The sequence below is a fragment of the Panthera tigris genome, chromosome A1 (genome assembly GCF_018350195.1).
Source record: "Panthera tigris isolate Pti1 chromosome A1, P.tigris_Pti1_mat1.1, whole genome shotgun sequence".
Classification (NCBI taxonomy): domain Eukaryota; kingdom Metazoa; phylum Chordata; class Mammalia; order Carnivora; family Felidae; genus Panthera; species Panthera tigris.
The window spans coordinates 226,310,626-226,329,075 of record NC_056660.1 but is presented as its reverse complement, the minus strand read 5'-3'; the positions used below and the strand labels follow the sequence as shown (position 1 = coordinate 226,329,075).

Sequence of the window (18,450 nt, the reverse complement as noted above, 5' to 3'; positions counted from 1 at the left end):
TGTTTTGGGTATTCTTTTGGAAGTAAGTGTGTATAAATCCAAATTTAGTTTTAGAAGTTTGAGTCACCTCTGAAATAGCATGAGTAATTGGTGCATTTGGAAAGATGCAGTTACCGTTGAGTTAGCCATCGCGAGTATTCCCAGGATAGCTGGGAGTCCACCGAAGGGAAGAGGTGCTCGGTGGGCCCTTACTGTGTTGCAGTGATTGGACCACTAAGTGAAAACGCAACTCTCAAAATTTTATTGTTGGAAAAAATCATTTCACACCCACTTAGAACATCATCCTGTGACTTGCCCCTTGAAAACTAATAACGAGGGTCCCGTACTTGGGCACGGTCTGCATGGTGTCCACCCCACGTTAAGGGCGATGCTCCTTCTTTTGTGTAAGTGCAGGGGAGGAAGCAGAGCTTCAGGTGACAACAGTCAAGGATGAGTGAGATGGGCAGCAGGGCCCACAGGACAAGGCCAGAGAAGTGCAGGAGGCAGCAAAGTGGACCCTGACACTCAGGCCTCAGGAGCAGCTTGGCCCGGGGCCTATGGACCATTTTATGGGGGCTGCTTTTGGAGTAGGCTTTAAAATGGTCCATTTGGACGGCTGTGTTTGAGTGACTGAACACCTATGTCACTCATCATTTTCATTTCCTCGTTTCACTTCCAGACTGAATAAGAATGACACTTGAATCCACTTTTTAAAGAGTCTAATGGAATTATCCAGATATCTTCTAGCATGTGGACTTTTTTTAAGTATACCATGGAACCTTAGGATTATTATTTATTTTATTTTATTTTATTTTTTGAGAGAGAGAGCATGCACGTGTGCGAGGGGGGCAGAGGGAGAGTGAGAGAGAGAATCTTAAGCAGGCTGCACGCCCAGCACAGAGCCTGACACGGGGCTTGATCTCACAACCGCGAGATCATGACCCGAGCCGAAAGCGAGTCGGACACTTAACCGACAGAGCCACCCAGGCGCCCCAAGGGATTTTTTTATTTTTTTAAAATATGGAGGTGGAAACTTAGTACGTTTCTCTCTGTATTTCTCTATAGGAAATATATCTCTCTATAGGAAATATAGGAATATATCTCTATATTTCCTATCTATCTCTATATTTCCTATCTCTTCTTTAGAGCTAGGGTCCCTTTCAACACAGCTTAAACCCCTCAGAAGTTGGTTATCCATAAGTGTCAACAACAGTTGTGTAGAAAAGGGACATCTAACTCCAGCTCCAGGGGCTGGAAGTGTTTTCATAATATTTGGTATATTATTTATATGTTCTCGTGTGTTGGATCTGTTACATATGCTGATGTTTTGTACAGTACTAGCATCTGTTAATTTCTTCGGATTAATAAAAACCAGAATGGGAACAGTTTACGAGGAGGCCTCCGCCAGCCTGTTCTCGTTCTTCCAGCGATGGGGCGGGGGGCGGGGGGGGCATGTTTTTTCCACAGGAATACAACTTTCCCTACCCTCCGAAGTCAATAATGCCCACTTTGAATTCTTTGATGCTTCCACCCAGGGCTACGAGGAGGTGTCGCAGAAGTTCACCTCCATACGGCGAGTCCGTGGAGACAATTACTGTGCGCTGAGGGCCACGCTGTTCCAGGCGATGAGCCAGCCGGCAGCGCTGCCGTCCTGGCTGCAGGACCCGGAGCTCACGCTGGTACGCTGCTGCTGCAGGTTTGAGTCCGCAATGTTTCCATCGTTTTCGTGAGAAAGAGCTCGCGCCTCGGTCTGGGCTCCTTCCTTGCCGGTGCTGTCCGCGGCGTGACGTCGGCGTGTGGGTTTCTCCGTTCTTGTGTGGCCGGGATGATTTTGCATGCTAGAAGGACCAAGAACCGTTGCTATTTCCCAGGAGAGAAGAGCCATCACGTTTATTTGAACAATTCAAGTAAAGAACGAAGGATGAATTGAGAATTGAGAATGAATTAAGAGAGCTGGTGTTTATAGTTTGTAAAAACTACGTACGGGCAGTTCGACTCGACGTTGGTGTCGGTAGGAGGCAGGCTGTATGTGGCACCATCTGAGAACCCGCTGGGGTTTTAGAAGGCAGGTTTCTGTGGTTCTAGCTTCAGTGCGAGAAGTCAGCACCTTCCGCGGCGTTAAGAGGATCGGTGCCGCAGGTGGCCGTCGAGAGGCTTCCTGGGAGGTGAGGGTCGGGGGATGCGTCCCGTGCCTGGCCGTCTTTGGTTTAAATCTGCAGTGTGGTAGTGACACCCCAGAATGCTGTGTCATCGTGGCTTGTGCCTACAACACACAGCAGATGGAGTCACGTGATAGGTTGGATGCTAGAATGACCCAAAAAGAGTGTGGTGGGCAGGAATGATTGGGCAGAACTGGTCATAAGGCGTTAGTTGGAAGAAAATCAGAAGTCCCGTGCTTAAACAACAGCAGCGGCAACAGACCACTAAACAAAACCCGAGAGGGCTCGCTGTGGGAGATCTGCCTTGACGGCAGCTTGGGAAGGACGTGAGGATGAATCGATCGCAAGTTCGGTCGCCCCCCACCCCCCGCCCCGTGATGTGTGGCCGGCAGTGAGAATGAAGCCGTGTCCTCAAGGAACACTGCTGAACCACAGTCCCGTCTGGGACCGGGCTGGTCAGACCCCATGTCGAGGGCGGTACAGCTCTGGGCCTGTGTCCCCAGTACCGATGCGAGTGTGACCGAGCTGACTGCCCCCGTTCAGGAACTGTTGAGGCAGCTGGGGTATTTGCCTGGAATGAAGATGACTTAGAGGAAGCCGGGTGGCAGCCGAGCTAGAGATTAGGTACGCGCGGGGTCACCCGGCCTCAAAGGGCACAACCCACGGAGGCCGTTCCATTCCGGCTCTCATTCCGGCCCCTCCGCCGGTCTTCCCTCGGAAAGTCCGCTCTGGCGGGAGCCTCTTTGCGGGAGCGAGGGGTGGCGCCGCGTGCCTGGAAGAAGGTGGGGTGTGACCAGGTGTGCGGGTGGAGCAGGGCGTGGCCTGGGGGGGGGTGCGTGGGCCGCCTCGCCTCGGGAGGGGGGTTTGTCTGTCTCCACACACTGCTTTTATAACGGTGATAAGTCACCTGTTGACTGTAAAATCCGAATGTGCGATCACTCTTGCTTAAGAGAAGCAGATCGCGCGATATTTAAGAAGTCTGTTGCTGCAGAACAAGACAGTCTTACAGGAGCGTTGGTACGAAAGTCGTTTCTCATGCATCTTCCTGATACGTCAGGATGACATGTATCCTGTCATTCTAAGCGAAACCCCGCTTGCCGTTACAGCCTGGTCTGAAGTTCTTGTGTGAGAGATGACGTGGGCTTGCGGTTGTGGACACGTGAGCGGAGCCGGTGACCAGTCTGTGTCCGTTCACCCTGCTCCTTGGTCTTTCTGATGTGCCCCAACCGCCTCTGACCGCCACCCTGTGTCCCGCGACAGTCGTGTGTCCTGGTTTGTTCATGACACCACCGCCTGTGGTTACCGTGTGTCCGTGGGGCTTTTAGGAGTGTGACAGCACTGACCACTTCTGGGGACACGGGTGAGCCGCTCTCGGCAGGCAGGTTCAAGGGACTCTCACGTCACATACTCGGCCTCTCCTGAACCGCACCGGCTCTCCCTTAACCCGCCCCTTCGGCTTCTGGGATCAGAGAGGTCCTGGGACACCTAAGTTAGTATGAGTTTGTGGACTGAGAACTGATGTCGGCCTCTGGGCCGTAGGCCAGGCACTGCGGAGCATCTCTTGACCTCATCCAGAATCCGGGCGAGCCCAGAGAAGCCATATGTTGTCACCAAGGGACATGCACCCTTTAGCTGGCTGTATCTGCCTCTGTTTGCAGATTGAGATCTGTTCTCTGTAGCATTTTGCCCTTTTCCCTCTTTCCTAGAACATACTCGGTTTCGGAATATAAAAGGGAGAGAGGAGAGCTGGACTGAGAGACCCTCCTCCCCTTAGTCCGAGCCCTTGCACTCTCCCCTGGCCTTGCTTTGGTCTCAGCCTGGGGTGTGAGCTTTGCCCTCACTGCCTCTCTCCGCCTACCCTGCTCGGGGCCCCTGTCTCCAGATCCCAGTCTCCGTATTTGACTAAAGCTGGACCACCTGACCCTGACCCCAGTGTCAGAGGTGGCTCGGTCTGGCTGCTCTTAGACTTGGGGCATGTCTCGGTCCCCGAGAGGGGGTTGTCCTTCAGGGCACGTTCGCTGAGTTTTAGAATGTCTCTGCACGGGTGGGACCTGTGACAGTGTTTGTACATCGGAGTTCTCTGCATGCGTTCGTTTTGGGGGTGCATCGTTGTTAACCTACAGTCCTTTTGATCATGGCAATGGTGCCAAGGACTGTGGACACTTGCTAGAGGGCGGGCAGTTGTGGAGTCACAAGTGGGACTCCTTCTCAGCGGGTCACCGACTTTATTCTGAAACGCGTCCAACCCTGGTTTCTTGTTTCAGTCTTGTTTTTTGCTTGAGTCTCCCTCATTCTAGCAGAAGTGCAGCGTCTGTGTACGTGGTAGAAAAGAATGGTTACTTCCCTGTTTTCCGTGACTCTGGAAAGCGTTTAGAGGTAGATCCATTTTTTCTTCTGAATAAATCGTTCCAGCTGCATTATTCTTTCCTCGTTTCTTTTTCACACCTTGTCTCTCGGGCTTTCTCCAGGATCTCCACGTCTCCCAGAGGCATGCGCCCCTGAGCGAGGGCATTTCCTAGCAACAGTTCGCCCGTGCGTGGAAGGAATGAGGAAACGGACTTTTATGTCAGGGGTTCCCTGTGTGTAGTTAGAACGTTGGGGACTTTCAAGTAATTCACTTGCGTGTGGTGCCCGCTTTTTAGGTACGTGCACAGCGTCCTGTGCCGCTCAGATGGTCTTCTGGGCTTCTCTGTACCCCTTTTCCCTGTGTAGCGGGTATTTCCTGCTCTTTGCACTTCCTTGTGCCCAGTTGTGATTTCGACTTGTTGCCACTTGAGGGCATTTTAGGTTCTGGTGACAGATCTGAAAGCGGAACTGAAGCTTCGCAGCAAAACGGCGCACACGTTGCCCAAATGCTGGGCAGTGTGGGTGCGGAGCTGGGCCGCTTGGCGGGGCGGTCACAGGAAATGGGGAGAACACAGCCCCGCCCCGCTTAGTGAGTGAGTGTGGATCGTGGTCCCTGGGGTAACTTTACCTAAAGAGGAATTTCCCTGTGTGGTTTTGTTTTTTGCAGAAAGGAAACCACCTTTGGTTTACATGATTGCTGTAGATTGAGAAGGTAAAATTGGAATCGCCCTTTGGGAAAGGGTCTTCAGAGTCTTAGACGCCTGGGGAACTGAGCCTGTGGCCTCATTTAAACCTGTGTTCGGGACTGTCAAACAGGCTCTCTCGTTCCACGTAGGATGTCATAGGAATTAATTCTCCTTTAACGATCCTTTGACTTGGAGGTGAACTGTCGTTTCCTTTCTGGGTTTTATAGCAGGGAAGCGACATGCCTGTGCCCAGCCTAATTAGGAATGTTCTTCTGACACACCCAAGACTGTTGGGAGTGTCAGGGTTCCCATGCCGTCATCGACCGGGTTGTGTCCCAGCTTGCCTCTCAGACTCCAGCTTCTGTTGATTAGGGGAAAACAAAATAAAACACCCTCCAGGAAAAAAAAAAAAAAAAAAGGAACCAGGCAAAGTAGTAGGTCAGCTGTCACTTCTTTAATGAGCTAGGCCACCGCGGCTGTTAGCTCTGCTCCTTATTCTCCGTGGTGTTCTTTATCTTACGATATTGATCAGGCTTAGGTTAAACTAGATACACATTGTTTTTTTGAATATCAAAACTTTGGGGATATATGGCAATACTGGAAATTAGGCTTTATATTTCTAATCAGGAAAGAATCAGGTTTTTACTTTATCCCGGACCATCTTGCATGCCTGAAGCGCCTTCCTAAGTTGGGCATTAGGGACGGCAGGAGGCTGCCATTGAGCCCAGTAGCTGCCTGTGTGGTTTGTGAAGACACGATGTGGACCCTGCCCTAATGTGCCCTCACAAAGTGCTGTGGAATGTTCTGGCCGTGGTTGGAGCTGAGCAAGCTGAATGGTGCCTTTGTATGTCAACCAGAACCGCCATTTGACTCCAGCAGCCTCCTGGAGTTGGGGGAGGGGGGTGGTGCTTTCTGAGTTCACAATTCCAGATTTAGGTCCCTCCATCCCAAACCCAGACAAAGGTGCAGGAATGAATTCTGGAAACAAAGGTAGGTTTTGTAGGCTTTGTGGTTTCTGCAGGATCCTGTGATGGATTTCTTGGTTCTAACACCTCTTTATCTCTGTTTCTTGATAATCCAGTTACCGGAAAAACTCATAAGCAAATACAATTGGATCAAGCAGTGGAAACTTGGACTGAAATTTGAGGGGAAGAGCGAGGACCTGGTTGATAAAATTAAGGAGTCCCTCACACTGCTAAGGAAGAAGGTTTGGAACATGTAGTTTTTTTCTTTTTCTCTGATAAGTGCAAAACTCTCGCTCCTGATTGCCCCAGCAGACCAATTCTCAGTCCTCGCTTAGTGGATTGCCAGATGCCCGTGGCAGGTTTTTAGGCAACATAATTTAAACGAACACAAACTCTTCCTGTGAAGTCTTTGGTAAGATGGGGAAATAACACTGATTATTAAGTTTAGTGAAATGTGTAACTTTCTTCAAAGGAAACCTTAAACAAGTGTAGTCTTTGTTCTAAGTCATATTGACAAGCTTCAGGGATAGTCTGTATTTAGTCTGTATTTCTTACAGTATTGTCAGTGATATAAGTGCATCTTTATTAAATTCTTCCCAATTTCATGTTTTAAGATTCTGTCCATATTTATTAGACTTGTTTTCATTCCTGAATGATTGTCCGGTGAGTAAATTCAGTAACTTGTCTTTTGAAAACTGTCCTGAGGGTTTCTCTGAAACAGAATTATAGGGAGAACTTGGTTGGCTGATTCCCAGTGATTTGGTTAAGAAAATACTCCCGTTCTGGAGTATTCCATGGGGTTTGGATGTCCTTGCACACTGGCCCACACTGTCCACTAGGCTGCTTGCTTGAGGCTTTCTTCACCAGGAACCCTGGCTTGAGGGCCTGCTAATGGCTCCAGGCTTTGTAGATGGGAGGGAGACTGGTTAAGGGGGTGGCAGATGTCTTTTTTTCTCTTTCTCTCTCTCTTCCTTCCTCCCTCCCTTTAAAAGTTTATTTACTTTGAGGGAGAGAGAGCGAGCGAGCTCATGCAAGCAGGGGAGGGGCAGAGAGAGAGGGGAGGGAGAATCCCAAGTAGGCTCTGACCTGTCAGTGCCGAAATCAAGGGTTGGACGCTTAATGGACTGAACTACTCAGGCTCCGGTTTCCAGAGGCCTTTAGCTCCTCCGCCAGATGTTGATCTGTTTCCCCCGGAATAGTCTGCCGTCTAGCTAGACTTTGAGCTCCACGAGAGACTGTCCTGCTCGTTCCTTTTCACCCAGTGTTGAGTACCAAGCCTGGCACGTAATAGGCATTTGGTAAATATATTGTGTAGTAAATGAGCTGAGGGCTTGACCTCCTGGAGCTTAGTTTTTATTAACAGACACAAGTGTTTAATGGAAAGTTCACTGTCAAAGGAAGTCTAGAGATAAAGAAATTGTGACAAGAAAAGGAAATAGGGATTCTGTTCTCTTTGCCTCTTAAGAGTGGAGCTTGGGGTTTATAGAGCACAGCCTTTTTGGGGCAGGGAGACGTGTGCTTGCCCAGGATCTGGGTTAGGGGAAGGTCGAGAGCAGGTTTCTGGCTGTGTGAGTGAATGGGAAGGCTCTTCAGCTCGCCCACTTGTGACAATTTCCTTTCCGTGTCTTTTAAGGTCTTGTGAAATTGCAATTTTTGCTTTATCGATTGTGTCTGCTATAATTAGATCCTCATTTTTGGGAATGTTTAAATGATTCCGGTTCACAGTGACATTAAAATTGTTCATTAATAATCTAAGCCAACATAACTGGTACCTCTCGTGTGCCAGGCTGTCTGTGAAACACGGTTATTTAATTAGGTTATTAAATAGGTTATTTAATTCTCATAACTACCGAAATGTAGTTGCTGTGTTATTCCTGTTTTAAAGATGTCTGTTAATGCCACCAGCTGCTTGGTGGGAAGGCCTTCATTCCATCCTGACTCTCTGACTCTAGAGCCATGCTCTTGACTGCCAGCTTGGTTGCTTCTGGAAAATATGAGATGTTCCAGCTTTCAGCCACATATTGAAGAGAATCCTGTGGTACAGTCATTACCATTAAAATTTACTGTTGAATTTAGAATTTTAATGGTTTTTGAGAGGGGCAGTAGTTACCGGTTACTCATAAGGACTAGTTTCTGGGGCACCTGGGTGGCTCAGTCATTAAGTGTCCGACTCTTGAGTTCAGCTCAGGTCATGATCTAACTGTTCGTGGGTTCGATCCCTGCATTGAGCTCTGCATTGAAGGTGCAGAGCCTGCTTGGGATTCTGTCTCCCTCTCTCTCTGCCCCTCCTGTGCGCTCTCTTTCTCTCTCTGTCTCTCAAATAAACATTAAAAAAAAAAAAGACTAGTTTCACATCAGTATCTCATCTCATTTGCTTGAACTTAAGAGCGCATATGTTTATTGAGTTTTCTCGCTCACTTAAGAGTTTGCCACTGTTAGCTGAATACCTAGTACTCTGCTTTGTTCTTAATCAGGAGTCAGTAAACATTTCCTAAGTGGATATATGCATTTGAAACTCCCAGGTATATTTTTAAGAAGTTAGAGGGAAGACCGTAGTAAATTAACAATCAAAAGACCTCATAGTCTTCCTTGCCCAGCTTCATTTTTGCAGCTCGACTTGCTGTTTCTGGGTGGTCAGCGCTCCTGGAAACCCCTTAAGGGGAGAAGTAATTTTAGCTACCCTTCACGGCTTCATATACCAGCCTCACATGCACCTTATTAGCTCCTCCAGACTATTTCTTTTTTTTTTTTTTTCAATTAAAAAATTTTTTAAAATATTTATTCTTGAGAGAGAGAGAGAGAGAGAGAGAGCGAGCAAGAGCGTGCAAGCTGGGAAGGGCAGAGGGAGAGGGAGACACAGCATCTGAAGCAGGTGTCAGGCTCCAAGCGGTCAGCACAGAGCCTGATGCGGGGCTCAAACTCACAAACTGTGAGATCTCGACCACCTGAGCTGCAGTTGGATGCTTAGCCGACCGAGCCACTGAAGTCGGACGCTTAACTGACAGAGCCACCCAGGCGCCTCCCTCCAGAAGTATCTCTGATTGGTTCAGTTTCTTTCTTTCTTTTGTTTTTTTAATGCTTCTTTATTTTTGAGAGAGCGCGCATGAGCAGGGGACGGGCAGAGAGAGAGGGAGACACAGAATCTGAAGCAGGCTCCAGGCTCCGAGCTGTCAGCACAGAGCCTGATGCGGGGCTCGAACCCACAAACTGTGAGATCATGACCTGAGCTGAAGTCAGGCACTTAACTGACGAAGCCATCCAGGTGCCCCTTGACTAGTTCGATTCCATTGTCTAGGATCTTAGGGGAGTTGAAAGTTCCATTCCACGGCCTTGGGCCTTCTTAGTGCCTTGTACTTTTGTTTCAAATTAATGGGGGAAAAGCTGAATAAGGAATTTGTGTGGTCTAAAGAGTACCATGGTTTGAGCTAAAAACTTGAATGTTGTGAATGTTGGTGCATGATCCGTGGTTGCCTACTTGGAAAATAATTTTGTGCACATGGTATGGAAGTATACCAGGGTTTCTTAGAACAGACGTGTAATTGTTATGCACCTTTCTTGCAGTGGGCAGGCTTGGCAGAACTGAGAACTGCTGAAGCGAGGCAGATAGCTTGCGATGAACTGTTCACAAATGAGGAAGAGGAATATAGCCTCTATGAAGCTGTAAAATTTCTAATGCTAAACAGAGCCATTGAACTATACGATGACAAAGAGAAGGGAAAGGAAGTACCATTTTTCTCTGTGCTTCTGTTTGCTCGGGACACATCGAATGATCCTGGACAGCTGCTAAGGAACCACCTAAACCAGGTGGGACACACTGGTGGCCTTGAACAGGTGAGTTGTGCCTTCGGGAGTGTGTCAGTCCAAAGCAGCAGCTTTAATCATCACACGGAATTTCAGAGCCTTTGTCGGTCAAGGGCTCCAGAGCAGCTTAGTTGTGTGATTCCATCTCGGGGTCTCGGGAGGTTGCAGTCATCCGAGGGCTGGACTGGGCTAGGGGGTCCACTTCCCACGTGGCGCACTCCCCCGGCTGTTGGCAGGAGGCCTCATTGGTAGCTTAGGAGGGTTTAGTTCCTCGACACATGGGCCCTTCTGTAGGGCCACTTGAGTGTCCTTGTGACATGATGGCTGGCTTCTCTGAGAAAGTGAAGTGATCCAAGAAGAGAGCGAGGAGGAAGCCACAGATGTGTTTTGTGATCTCATCTTGGAAGTTAAACGCTGTTGTTTACACCGTATTCTAGTTGTTAAAAACAAGTCACTAAATCCATCCCACACTCAAGGGGAGAGCATTAGTTCCGCCCACCTTTTCAAGTGAGGGGTACAAGGGTACAAAAGAACTGTGGATCTGTTTTGTAACCACCACGTTGATTTCGTCCGGGGCTAGCTTCTGCGGGATGCCGGACGGGATTAGTACCCTCGCGTCTGGTAGGCTACAGATACGTGAAGCAAAGGGTCTTATTATTTAATCTTGGCAGCTGTAGCTGTATTAGGTAGCATCCTTTAAAAATAGAAATGGAGTCACCTTAGCCAGTAGAGACTAGCCTGCTCTTGGATCTTTTACAGAGATGCTAAGTTTGGAGTTCTACCCGGAGACCCAGTGCGGTACTGTCCCCTGACTCACCACACCTTGCAGTATGTTTAGTGCCCTCATTATATTATCCTGAAAAGCTGAAGTCCTTTCTGGTGGAACAGCCAGCCATTAAAGTAGCATTGAAGGCTTTCCATCCAAAGTGCTCCCTTTGTGCTTACGAGGCCCACTTGCCCACTTGCGCTTACCTTTTTCTGTGTGTAAGAAAGAGCAAAGGCTGAAGGTCACCGCTGGGTCAGGCAGAATTGACTTACCAGAAGAACTGCTTACAAAAAGTGTCTGCACTCGCAGTGTAGGCTGCTTACGTCTCCTGAACCGTAGCGCTTGCCTTCAGTAAAAAGTCTGGTGCAGCTGGTTTGCAAATTAGACCGAAGTTCGTTCTTTCTGAGTCCTCACAAAGTCTACTGTCATATGGCGAGTCCATTTTTAAAATAGAACAGCTTTATTGAGACGTAATTTACGTACCATAAAGTTTACCCTTTTGAAGTGCGTAACTCAGTGGTTTTTAGTATTTTTATAGAGTTTTGCAGCCATCATTGTAGTCTAATTTTAGGCCATTTTATCACTCCAGAAAGAAACCCTGTAATGATTGGTGCTAATTCCCCCTCCCCTCCAGCCCTAGGCAGCCACTAGTCTACTTCCTGTTGCTAGAGATTTGCCTATTCTGGACATTTCCTGTAAATGGAATCCTACAATACGTGTTTTTTTGTGACTTGCTTCTGTCACTCAGCAAAATGTTTTCAAGATTCATCCATATTGTAGCGTGTATCACTAACAGTATTCCATCGTATGGCTGTATCACATTCATTCTTCAGTTGATGGACATTTGGGGTCTTTGTACTTTTTAGCTATTTTGAATGATCCTGTTATGAACGTTTATATGCAGGTTTTTTGTGTGGACACATATTTTCATTTCTCTTGGGTATGTACCTAAGATGTACTTCTTTTTTTTTTTTTTTTTTTTTTTTTTTTTTAAGTTTATTTTAGAGAGAGTGAGACAGAGCGTGAGCAGGGGGAGGGCCAGAGAGAGGGAGACACAGAATCCGAAGCAGGCTCCAGGCTCTGAGCTGTCAGCACAGAGCCCAATATGGGGCTCAAACCACGAACCTGTGAGAACATGACCTGAGCCAAAGTCGGACGCGTAACCGACTGAGCCACCCACCCACGCGCCCCCCCCGTTTTTTAAATTGAAGTTCATATAAAATTAACCCCGTTCTAAAGTATATAACTCAGTGGCTCTTGGTACATTTAAGCATTGTATGACCACTACCTGTGTCGAGTTCCAAAACATGTTCATCACTCCACAAGAAAACCTGGCACCTGTTAAGTGGTTGTGCCTCGTTCTTACCTGTTTGATCCTAACTGTTCTGGGGGGCGTGAAGTGGTAGCTCAGTGTGGCCTCGGTCTGCGGTCCCCTGATGACTTTTCAGGTGCTCATTGCCCATTTGCATATCTTCTTCGGATTAATGTCTGTTCTTTTCACATCCTTTGCCCAATTTTTAAACCGGTCGTTTGCTTTTTTAATTGTTGAGTTATAAAAGTTCGTCATACATTCTGGATACAAGTCCCTGATTTACCGGACGGTGAGTCCATTTTTGATGATCTGCTTGTTTGTGACAACTGTGGGGGAAAGGCCGGGGGCCGGGCCCAGGGCGGGGAAGGAGGGTTGCTGCCCGCAGCCTGGGAGGGAGCAGGGGGGACTGTGTCTTTCAGCACAGCTTCCCCCCGCAGACCCGTTGGCTCTTTTCCCCAGGTGGAAATGTTCCTTCTTGCCTATGCCGTGCGCCACACCATCCGGGTGTACCGGCTCTCCAAGTACAGCACCGAAGAATTCATCACGGTCTACCCCACCGACCCACCCACGGACTGGCCGGTGGTGACCCTGATCGCCGAGGACGACCGGCACTACAACATCCCCGTCAGAGTGTGCGAGGAGACGAGTCTGTGAGGGACGCGTGCCTGGACGGCCCGGCCACACGGCCGAGGTGCCCTGGCAGCTCCCTGCCGCGGCCCGCGGGCTTCCAGGTCTCTTCGGGTGACCCACGGGGACTGTTGGGCCGGGCGAGCCAAGCTGGACTGGGCTGTTCTGAGGACGGCTTTTGGTCATTAGAACTAACCAGGGGTTTTCCCTCCTCTCTGATGCGATATGTTTCCTCGGGGGCCTTCAGAGCACTTCTTTTGGAAGGTACAAACTACATCTTCTCCATAAAACAAACCTTTTGTATCAGAGGAGACGCCTCTCGGAGAGGAGTGTGTTCTTCACGTCTCAGAAGCAGACTCTCTAATGTAAACTAGGTCTCAGTTTTTTCTCAAGATAGTAATTTTTTGTTTTGGGGGTGATGGGTCTCCGGAGTGCCCGTCCTATGCAATTCGGCTTACGTGGCCTAACTCTGAGGCGGAGCCTGTTAGGGGCACAGTCATAACGTTCTCTGATTAGTCTTACTGAGCACTGGTTCGGGCTTACATGTTCATTAAAGCTATCCTAAGCAGACTGTCTCATAGAAGATTGAACACTGGGTCCAAAAATGAGATATTTAAAGCTGTAGGAGGGATGTGGTGGCACATCACTCCTGACTCTGAGAGCGTGACAGGTGCCTGAGGTCGTGGCCTCGCCTGGCCCGGTGCGTCGTGCAGGTGGTGCGCTCTCGGCTGGGTGAGTTCGGGCGTTGGGCCGTTGGTTCTTCTCCATTTCACAGATGCGCCGTTGTATAGTCAGAACGGAGCTGAGATTCAGCTGCTGTTTTAGAGGAGGAAACCGAGGCCAGACGGCGCTGGGCACTCGTCTGCGTTCGGAGGCGAGAGGGAGCGAGATCTCGACTGGCCCGTGTGCCCTTTTCATGGTGTGGTTTTGAGGCTGCCTCCGCTGCCAGAGTCGAGTACCTGGGCGGGGGTGGGCGACAACAGCAAAGCGTCCGGGAGGGTCCGTGAGCAAGGTTAAGCAGAGGCGCGTACCAAAGCCGAGCGCCGGAGTGTGGCAGAGCTGCGGCTGCCTGTGGTTTGGTTTGGGAAGCCCGAGGGAGGAGGTGACGTTCCTGGCTCTCAGTGGCCACCTGCACCGAGGCCTGGCTGGTGACCGGCGGGGCGACGGGCCTGGTTGCAGGCGGCGAGGGTCCGGATCACCCGCACGGGGCGTGGGCCGTGCACCGTGTTCGCGGGACCGGACGCCTCTCGTGCCGACCCAACGTTTGTGGGCGTAGAGTTTCCCTGAGGTACTGGGCTTTATTTCATAGCAATTACCAGCTTATTTGGTTCAATTTAGCATAGTTAGCAAGCTAGCAAACACCTTTTGGGAGTGGCAAACCTTCTTTGAAGATTTAGTTTTGCTTTGTACTGAAAAATTAAAATTCTCATGAGAAAACTCAAAGGACACGCAGAACTAGGCAGACTGTTAGGTTAATAATCCCCCATTACTCCATCAGTACTGTTCACCACCCTTCGGTAAGTGTGTATTCATTAGCGTGTTTGCATCAAGCTCTGTTCTAAACGCGTGTGAATGTGTGGCAGAGGTTTTGTGGTCTTGGCTGTGAGACGGGATGGTTCCTTGAACAAGGAGGTACCTCGGCGCCAAATTAACAACAAGGACTTCTTAGCGGCCTCGAGGCTTCATTTTAGTATTTGTAGCTCTACAACAGGAAATGCTTTCTCTTCATTCGTGAACATTTTTTAAAGCGCACTTAACATGTTGAGGCACAGGGCCGTGAAGGTCTCTGTCCGGGCTGCGTTGTCTCTGGCTGTTGGTTCATACCAGCTGTTGAATTTAATAATACTCATGATCCTGTGTCTTTGCATGTCAACAGTGTTTTAGTCTTCGTGAACTTGAACTGGATTTCTGGGCAACTTGTTTACATACATCCTTTTTTCTTGTTCCTGTGTGTGATATTGTCAGAGTGCAGAAACCGTGGTCTTCACCACCACATTGATGAAAGTTTGAAACCATGTGTTTGAGTTGCTTTCTGTCCTGGCGCCTTACTGGACTCTGCCCTCAGACTGTTATCCAGGCTTCGTGGGATCCCAGCATCAGAGAAGCAAAACTTCCAAAGAAACCATATTTCAGGAAATACAGATGATCGGCCGACTTTAAAAAATAACATTCTTTGTTGCCACGTGCAACTTCAGTTGCCCAGAATCTCAGTTCCATTAATCATTCCTGATCTCGGGCTGGTCGGGTGACAGCAGCAGAATAGAAATTGCGTTGAGACCAAAATAGATGCAGGATAATCTGCTTAGAGGGGTCTCTACAATGATAGAGCGTTCTAGAAGAAGAGAACTCAGTAGTGACCACACGGAGCCCATTTTCATCCCCAGAGTTTATTGAGAGACTTCAGGCGTTTTGGACCCTGTAGTCTTGGCGGGAAGATTATCTCCAGCTTAAGCAGGTGTGACTTCTACTGTTGAGCTCATTTAAGGTACATTTAAACCTGAAAGCATTTCCCTGTAACAAGTTCCCGGGAATTAACACTGCTTCCTCAGGACATTTTCTTCTGGCTCCTCTCCTCACCTGCTTAGCAACATCTACATACACAACATACGCTGATTTCACTTGGACCCGTGGAACAGTGATGGACGACGGCCACAATGGGGGACAAGAGGCCAATGTGTGGTTTTTCACTTGTGATCTAGGCCTAGGTGGGGTTTGATCTGAAATGTTTACAGTTCCCCTTCCTTAGAATATGGCATAGCAGGAAATGTTTTAGACACGCAGAACAGGATTGACCCGCTTTCTTTGTATAGGCCTTTACTCTTTTATTAGATGTTCGCTGTCGTGTCAGGTAAGGGCTGATGAAAGTTTTCAGGCATTGCCTTTGTCTCCTTTCATTATTCTGTTCCTTCGGTTGTAAGGATTATCAATCAGGTAAAAATCTCAGGCCACACGAGTCTTAACACCTCCGCCAGAAGAAGCAACTTTTGTGGGTTTTTATGTGCTTTTTTTTTTTTAAGAGGCTGTGTTTTCCCTCCTGCCCCGCATCTCTGCCCAAGTTGCTGGCTCCCCTCATGGGCTGCAGTCTGCTTCTGGAAGGTGTCCCAATGACAACTGTAAAGTGCTCTATGTATGGCCTGTAATGATTTAGCGCCCTTACTATTGCTGCCTTTGCGTAGGACTCCAGTAGACTTCCCCGTCTCTTCTTTCTGATGTTAAAACAACAGTTGATTATTTTTCCTCTCTTTATTAAGCAGTATTTTGCAAGGACTTCCCCCTTGAAATCCCAGAAGTATAAACTTCCAGGGAATCTTATTTGTAGGCACAGGTAGAAATCTGTGACTACTTAAAACACAATGAAAAGGAGGCCCTCTGTGTGTGTGAAGTGAATCTGAAATGTGTGTGAAGGGCATAGAATCCCCAGACTGTTTAGCAAAAGGCAGAGCACAGTGTCACGTAACTTAAAAACAGCCCAAGGAACTGTAAGAAGTGAATTGAAGAAGGAACTGATTTTAGGGTGGAAATGTCACTTTAAGACAAAACAATGGATGCCCGACATTCCTGGGCCTATGTTATACGTAGATAAAAATCTGAATGAGTAGAAGGACTTCTATGTATGGATTTTGCAAAGCCTTTTTCCTAAAATGTGCTAAATTTTGCTCGTGTAATATTTAATGCTTCATTCTTCTGGAAAACCTTGATGATCTCTTCTGAGGAGGTGGAGAGACCAGGGACCCAATACTGAGTTGTGCAGAGAATAAAGACAGGGGCAATGGAAGATTAAAGCCTTTGTCATTCAGTTTATAACTTAGGGCCTGGAAGAGCACAAAACTAACCCTGTTTGGCTGTCTGCCAGCGCTGGTGGCCGCTTAGAGCCCCCACCCCACCCTGGGCGGGGAGGGGCGAGTGTGCCTCGCCACAGCAGGGGACCCAGCAGCATTTGGGAGGGGGAAGGTGAGCCGTCCCACTTGTATTTTTTTCATAGAATATTGAAATTTATTACTAGGAATGGCGGAATGGGTTAGTACATATAATTAAACTATGCAGAACGGCCTTTAAGTCTGGAAATACAGATACGTTAATCGCATTGAAATATCATATCAGCAGACCATTTATTATGGAATGTCACTGTTCCCAGGCCTTATGGCCATCTGCGTATTTAAATATTTTTAATGATCATTACTAGCCAGGGCTAGAATTTTGTCTGTCATGTTGATTTCTTGGCTCTAAGTCTGGGTCAGGAATGAAATCGCCAGAACGTGGTTAATACAAGGAAAGGTTACAGGGCTCGAAATATCTACGGTCTTAGCGGTCATTCTTCTAGTAACCAGGAGTGGTTGAGAGTAATTATGAACTTCAAAATAATATTTTGTACTTAAATTCTAGGAGCTTTTCTATAATAAGAAATGCCTTGATCTGTATGCCCATAAATGGTGCTAAAATCTGGTCCCCTTTACAGGAACCACAGCAGTCCACAGGAATGTTGATTACTTCTGAGTATTTCGATGAGGGAACAACGCCAAAATGAATGTATCTAATGAGCTCCCTCCTCATTTCCGTTGTTTTATGAAAATATTTTGGTGGTGTTACCTGCACTGTAGCAGCTTCTGACTTTCAGTATTGTGAATTTGGAGGGGATATCAGCCAACTTCTGCCTCTGGCAATGTGTGTCCTTCCCTGTGGGCTGGGCTGGGAAGGGGGCGTGGCCGGGAGCTCAGGCCCTACTCCTCTGGGCTTGTTTAGCAAAGTCTTCCTCTGTTTACACTGTAAAAATGTTAGCCTTTGTCAAAAACGTCTGCCCCAAGAAGGATGCTCCAGAGCCTTGGGTCAGTTTGGGGCTGTGCTCCGCCCCTGCCGCTGTGGCTGGAGGCCTGGGTGCTGGGGGCGGGGCGGGGGCGGGGTGGGCAGGAGCTCCTTCTGTGACTTGTTGAGTCAGGTCTTCACTGTTGGAGGCGGAGCTGACTCAGGGCTTCACTGTTGATCCCTTTAGCAAACCTGACCACTGAGGATTGTACGAATAAATAATCAGAAATAAACATAGAAAATAAAAGATCAGAAGCCTGGCTGTGCTGCTGTGTTGCCTTTGAGGACCTGGGAGATTTGGGTCCAATACTGGAAGTTTCTAGAACCCGCCCCCCCACCCCCACCCCCCCTCAAGCCTGTGGTGCCCAAGGACTTCACAGTGCCACGTAAATGCTGCAGAATAACGAGGTGCGTCGTTCCGGACTTGGGTCTAGATTTAGTACCAGTCCTGCCACCCCAGGTGGTGAAGTGAGGTGCACCCACTAGGGCGGCAGTCACAGTGCAGACCCGGCCTTGCCCTGTGTTTGCCGAGAGAGGTCCGTGGTGTGTGTGACATGCTAGGCATTCAGGAGCCATTCAGGCCGATGGTACCGCACCCACAAGGATCACAGCAGGAACTCGTGTGCGCGCCGCCGTAGGAGTTAGACTGGCCTGAAGGAAATGAATAATCTGAAGATGGGGAAGGCCGGGCTTTCACAGGTACTCCTGGTGCCAGAGAAGGAAGTTGGAGGCCACAGAGACCTCCCTTCCTGGTGGTCGAAGAACCGAGTCTGGGGGTCTGTTTGCAAACTGGTGCTGGGCTTCTGAAGAACCCTTGGTTAGGGGGCGGGCATCCATCAGAAAGCAGTGCCAGGCTGGAGATGGGCCGCAGGAGGACCTTCCTGGGATAAACCACAACAATGAACTGTTTTCTCCTCCTCCACCCGGTTCAGTTGGCTAATCAACAAAACATCCGGTACAGATACACTTTGCCCTCCGCTTACCTGAATTACGGTGATCTCAGTTCCAA

The 18,450-nt window shown here is 48.6% G+C and overlaps 1 protein-coding gene and 1 long non-coding RNA gene across 6 annotated transcripts in view; both read left to right on the top strand.

Annotated features, from left to right (window-relative positions):
* OTULIN (OTU deubiquitinase with linear linkage specificity) overlaps positions 1 to 17,701 on the top strand; it is a 31,838-nt gene extending 14,137 nt beyond the window's left edge. For all 5 annotated transcript variants that reach the window (XM_007092920.3, XM_042997424.1, XM_007092919.3 and 2 more), the window contains 4 exons: positions 1,515 to 1,658; positions 6,252 to 6,377; positions 9,697 to 9,966; positions 12,474 to 17,701. In XM_007092920.3, coding sequence (XP_007092982.2) covers positions 1,515 to 1,658; positions 6,252 to 6,377; positions 9,697 to 9,966; positions 12,474 to 12,668 — 735 coding nt within the window. In that variant the 3' untranslated portion in view covers positions 12,669 to 17,701. The remainder of the gene's footprint in view (positions 1 to 1,514; positions 1,659 to 6,251; positions 6,378 to 9,696; positions 9,967 to 12,473) is intronic.
* Positions 1,682 to 5,588, top strand: LOC122241410. Its single transcript, XR_006221539.1, has 2 exons — positions 1,682 to 2,920; positions 3,245 to 5,588. It is a non-coding gene; the product is annotated as an uncharacterized LOC122241410 (long non-coding RNA).
* Positions 17,702 to 18,450: the final 749 nt, after the last annotated feature.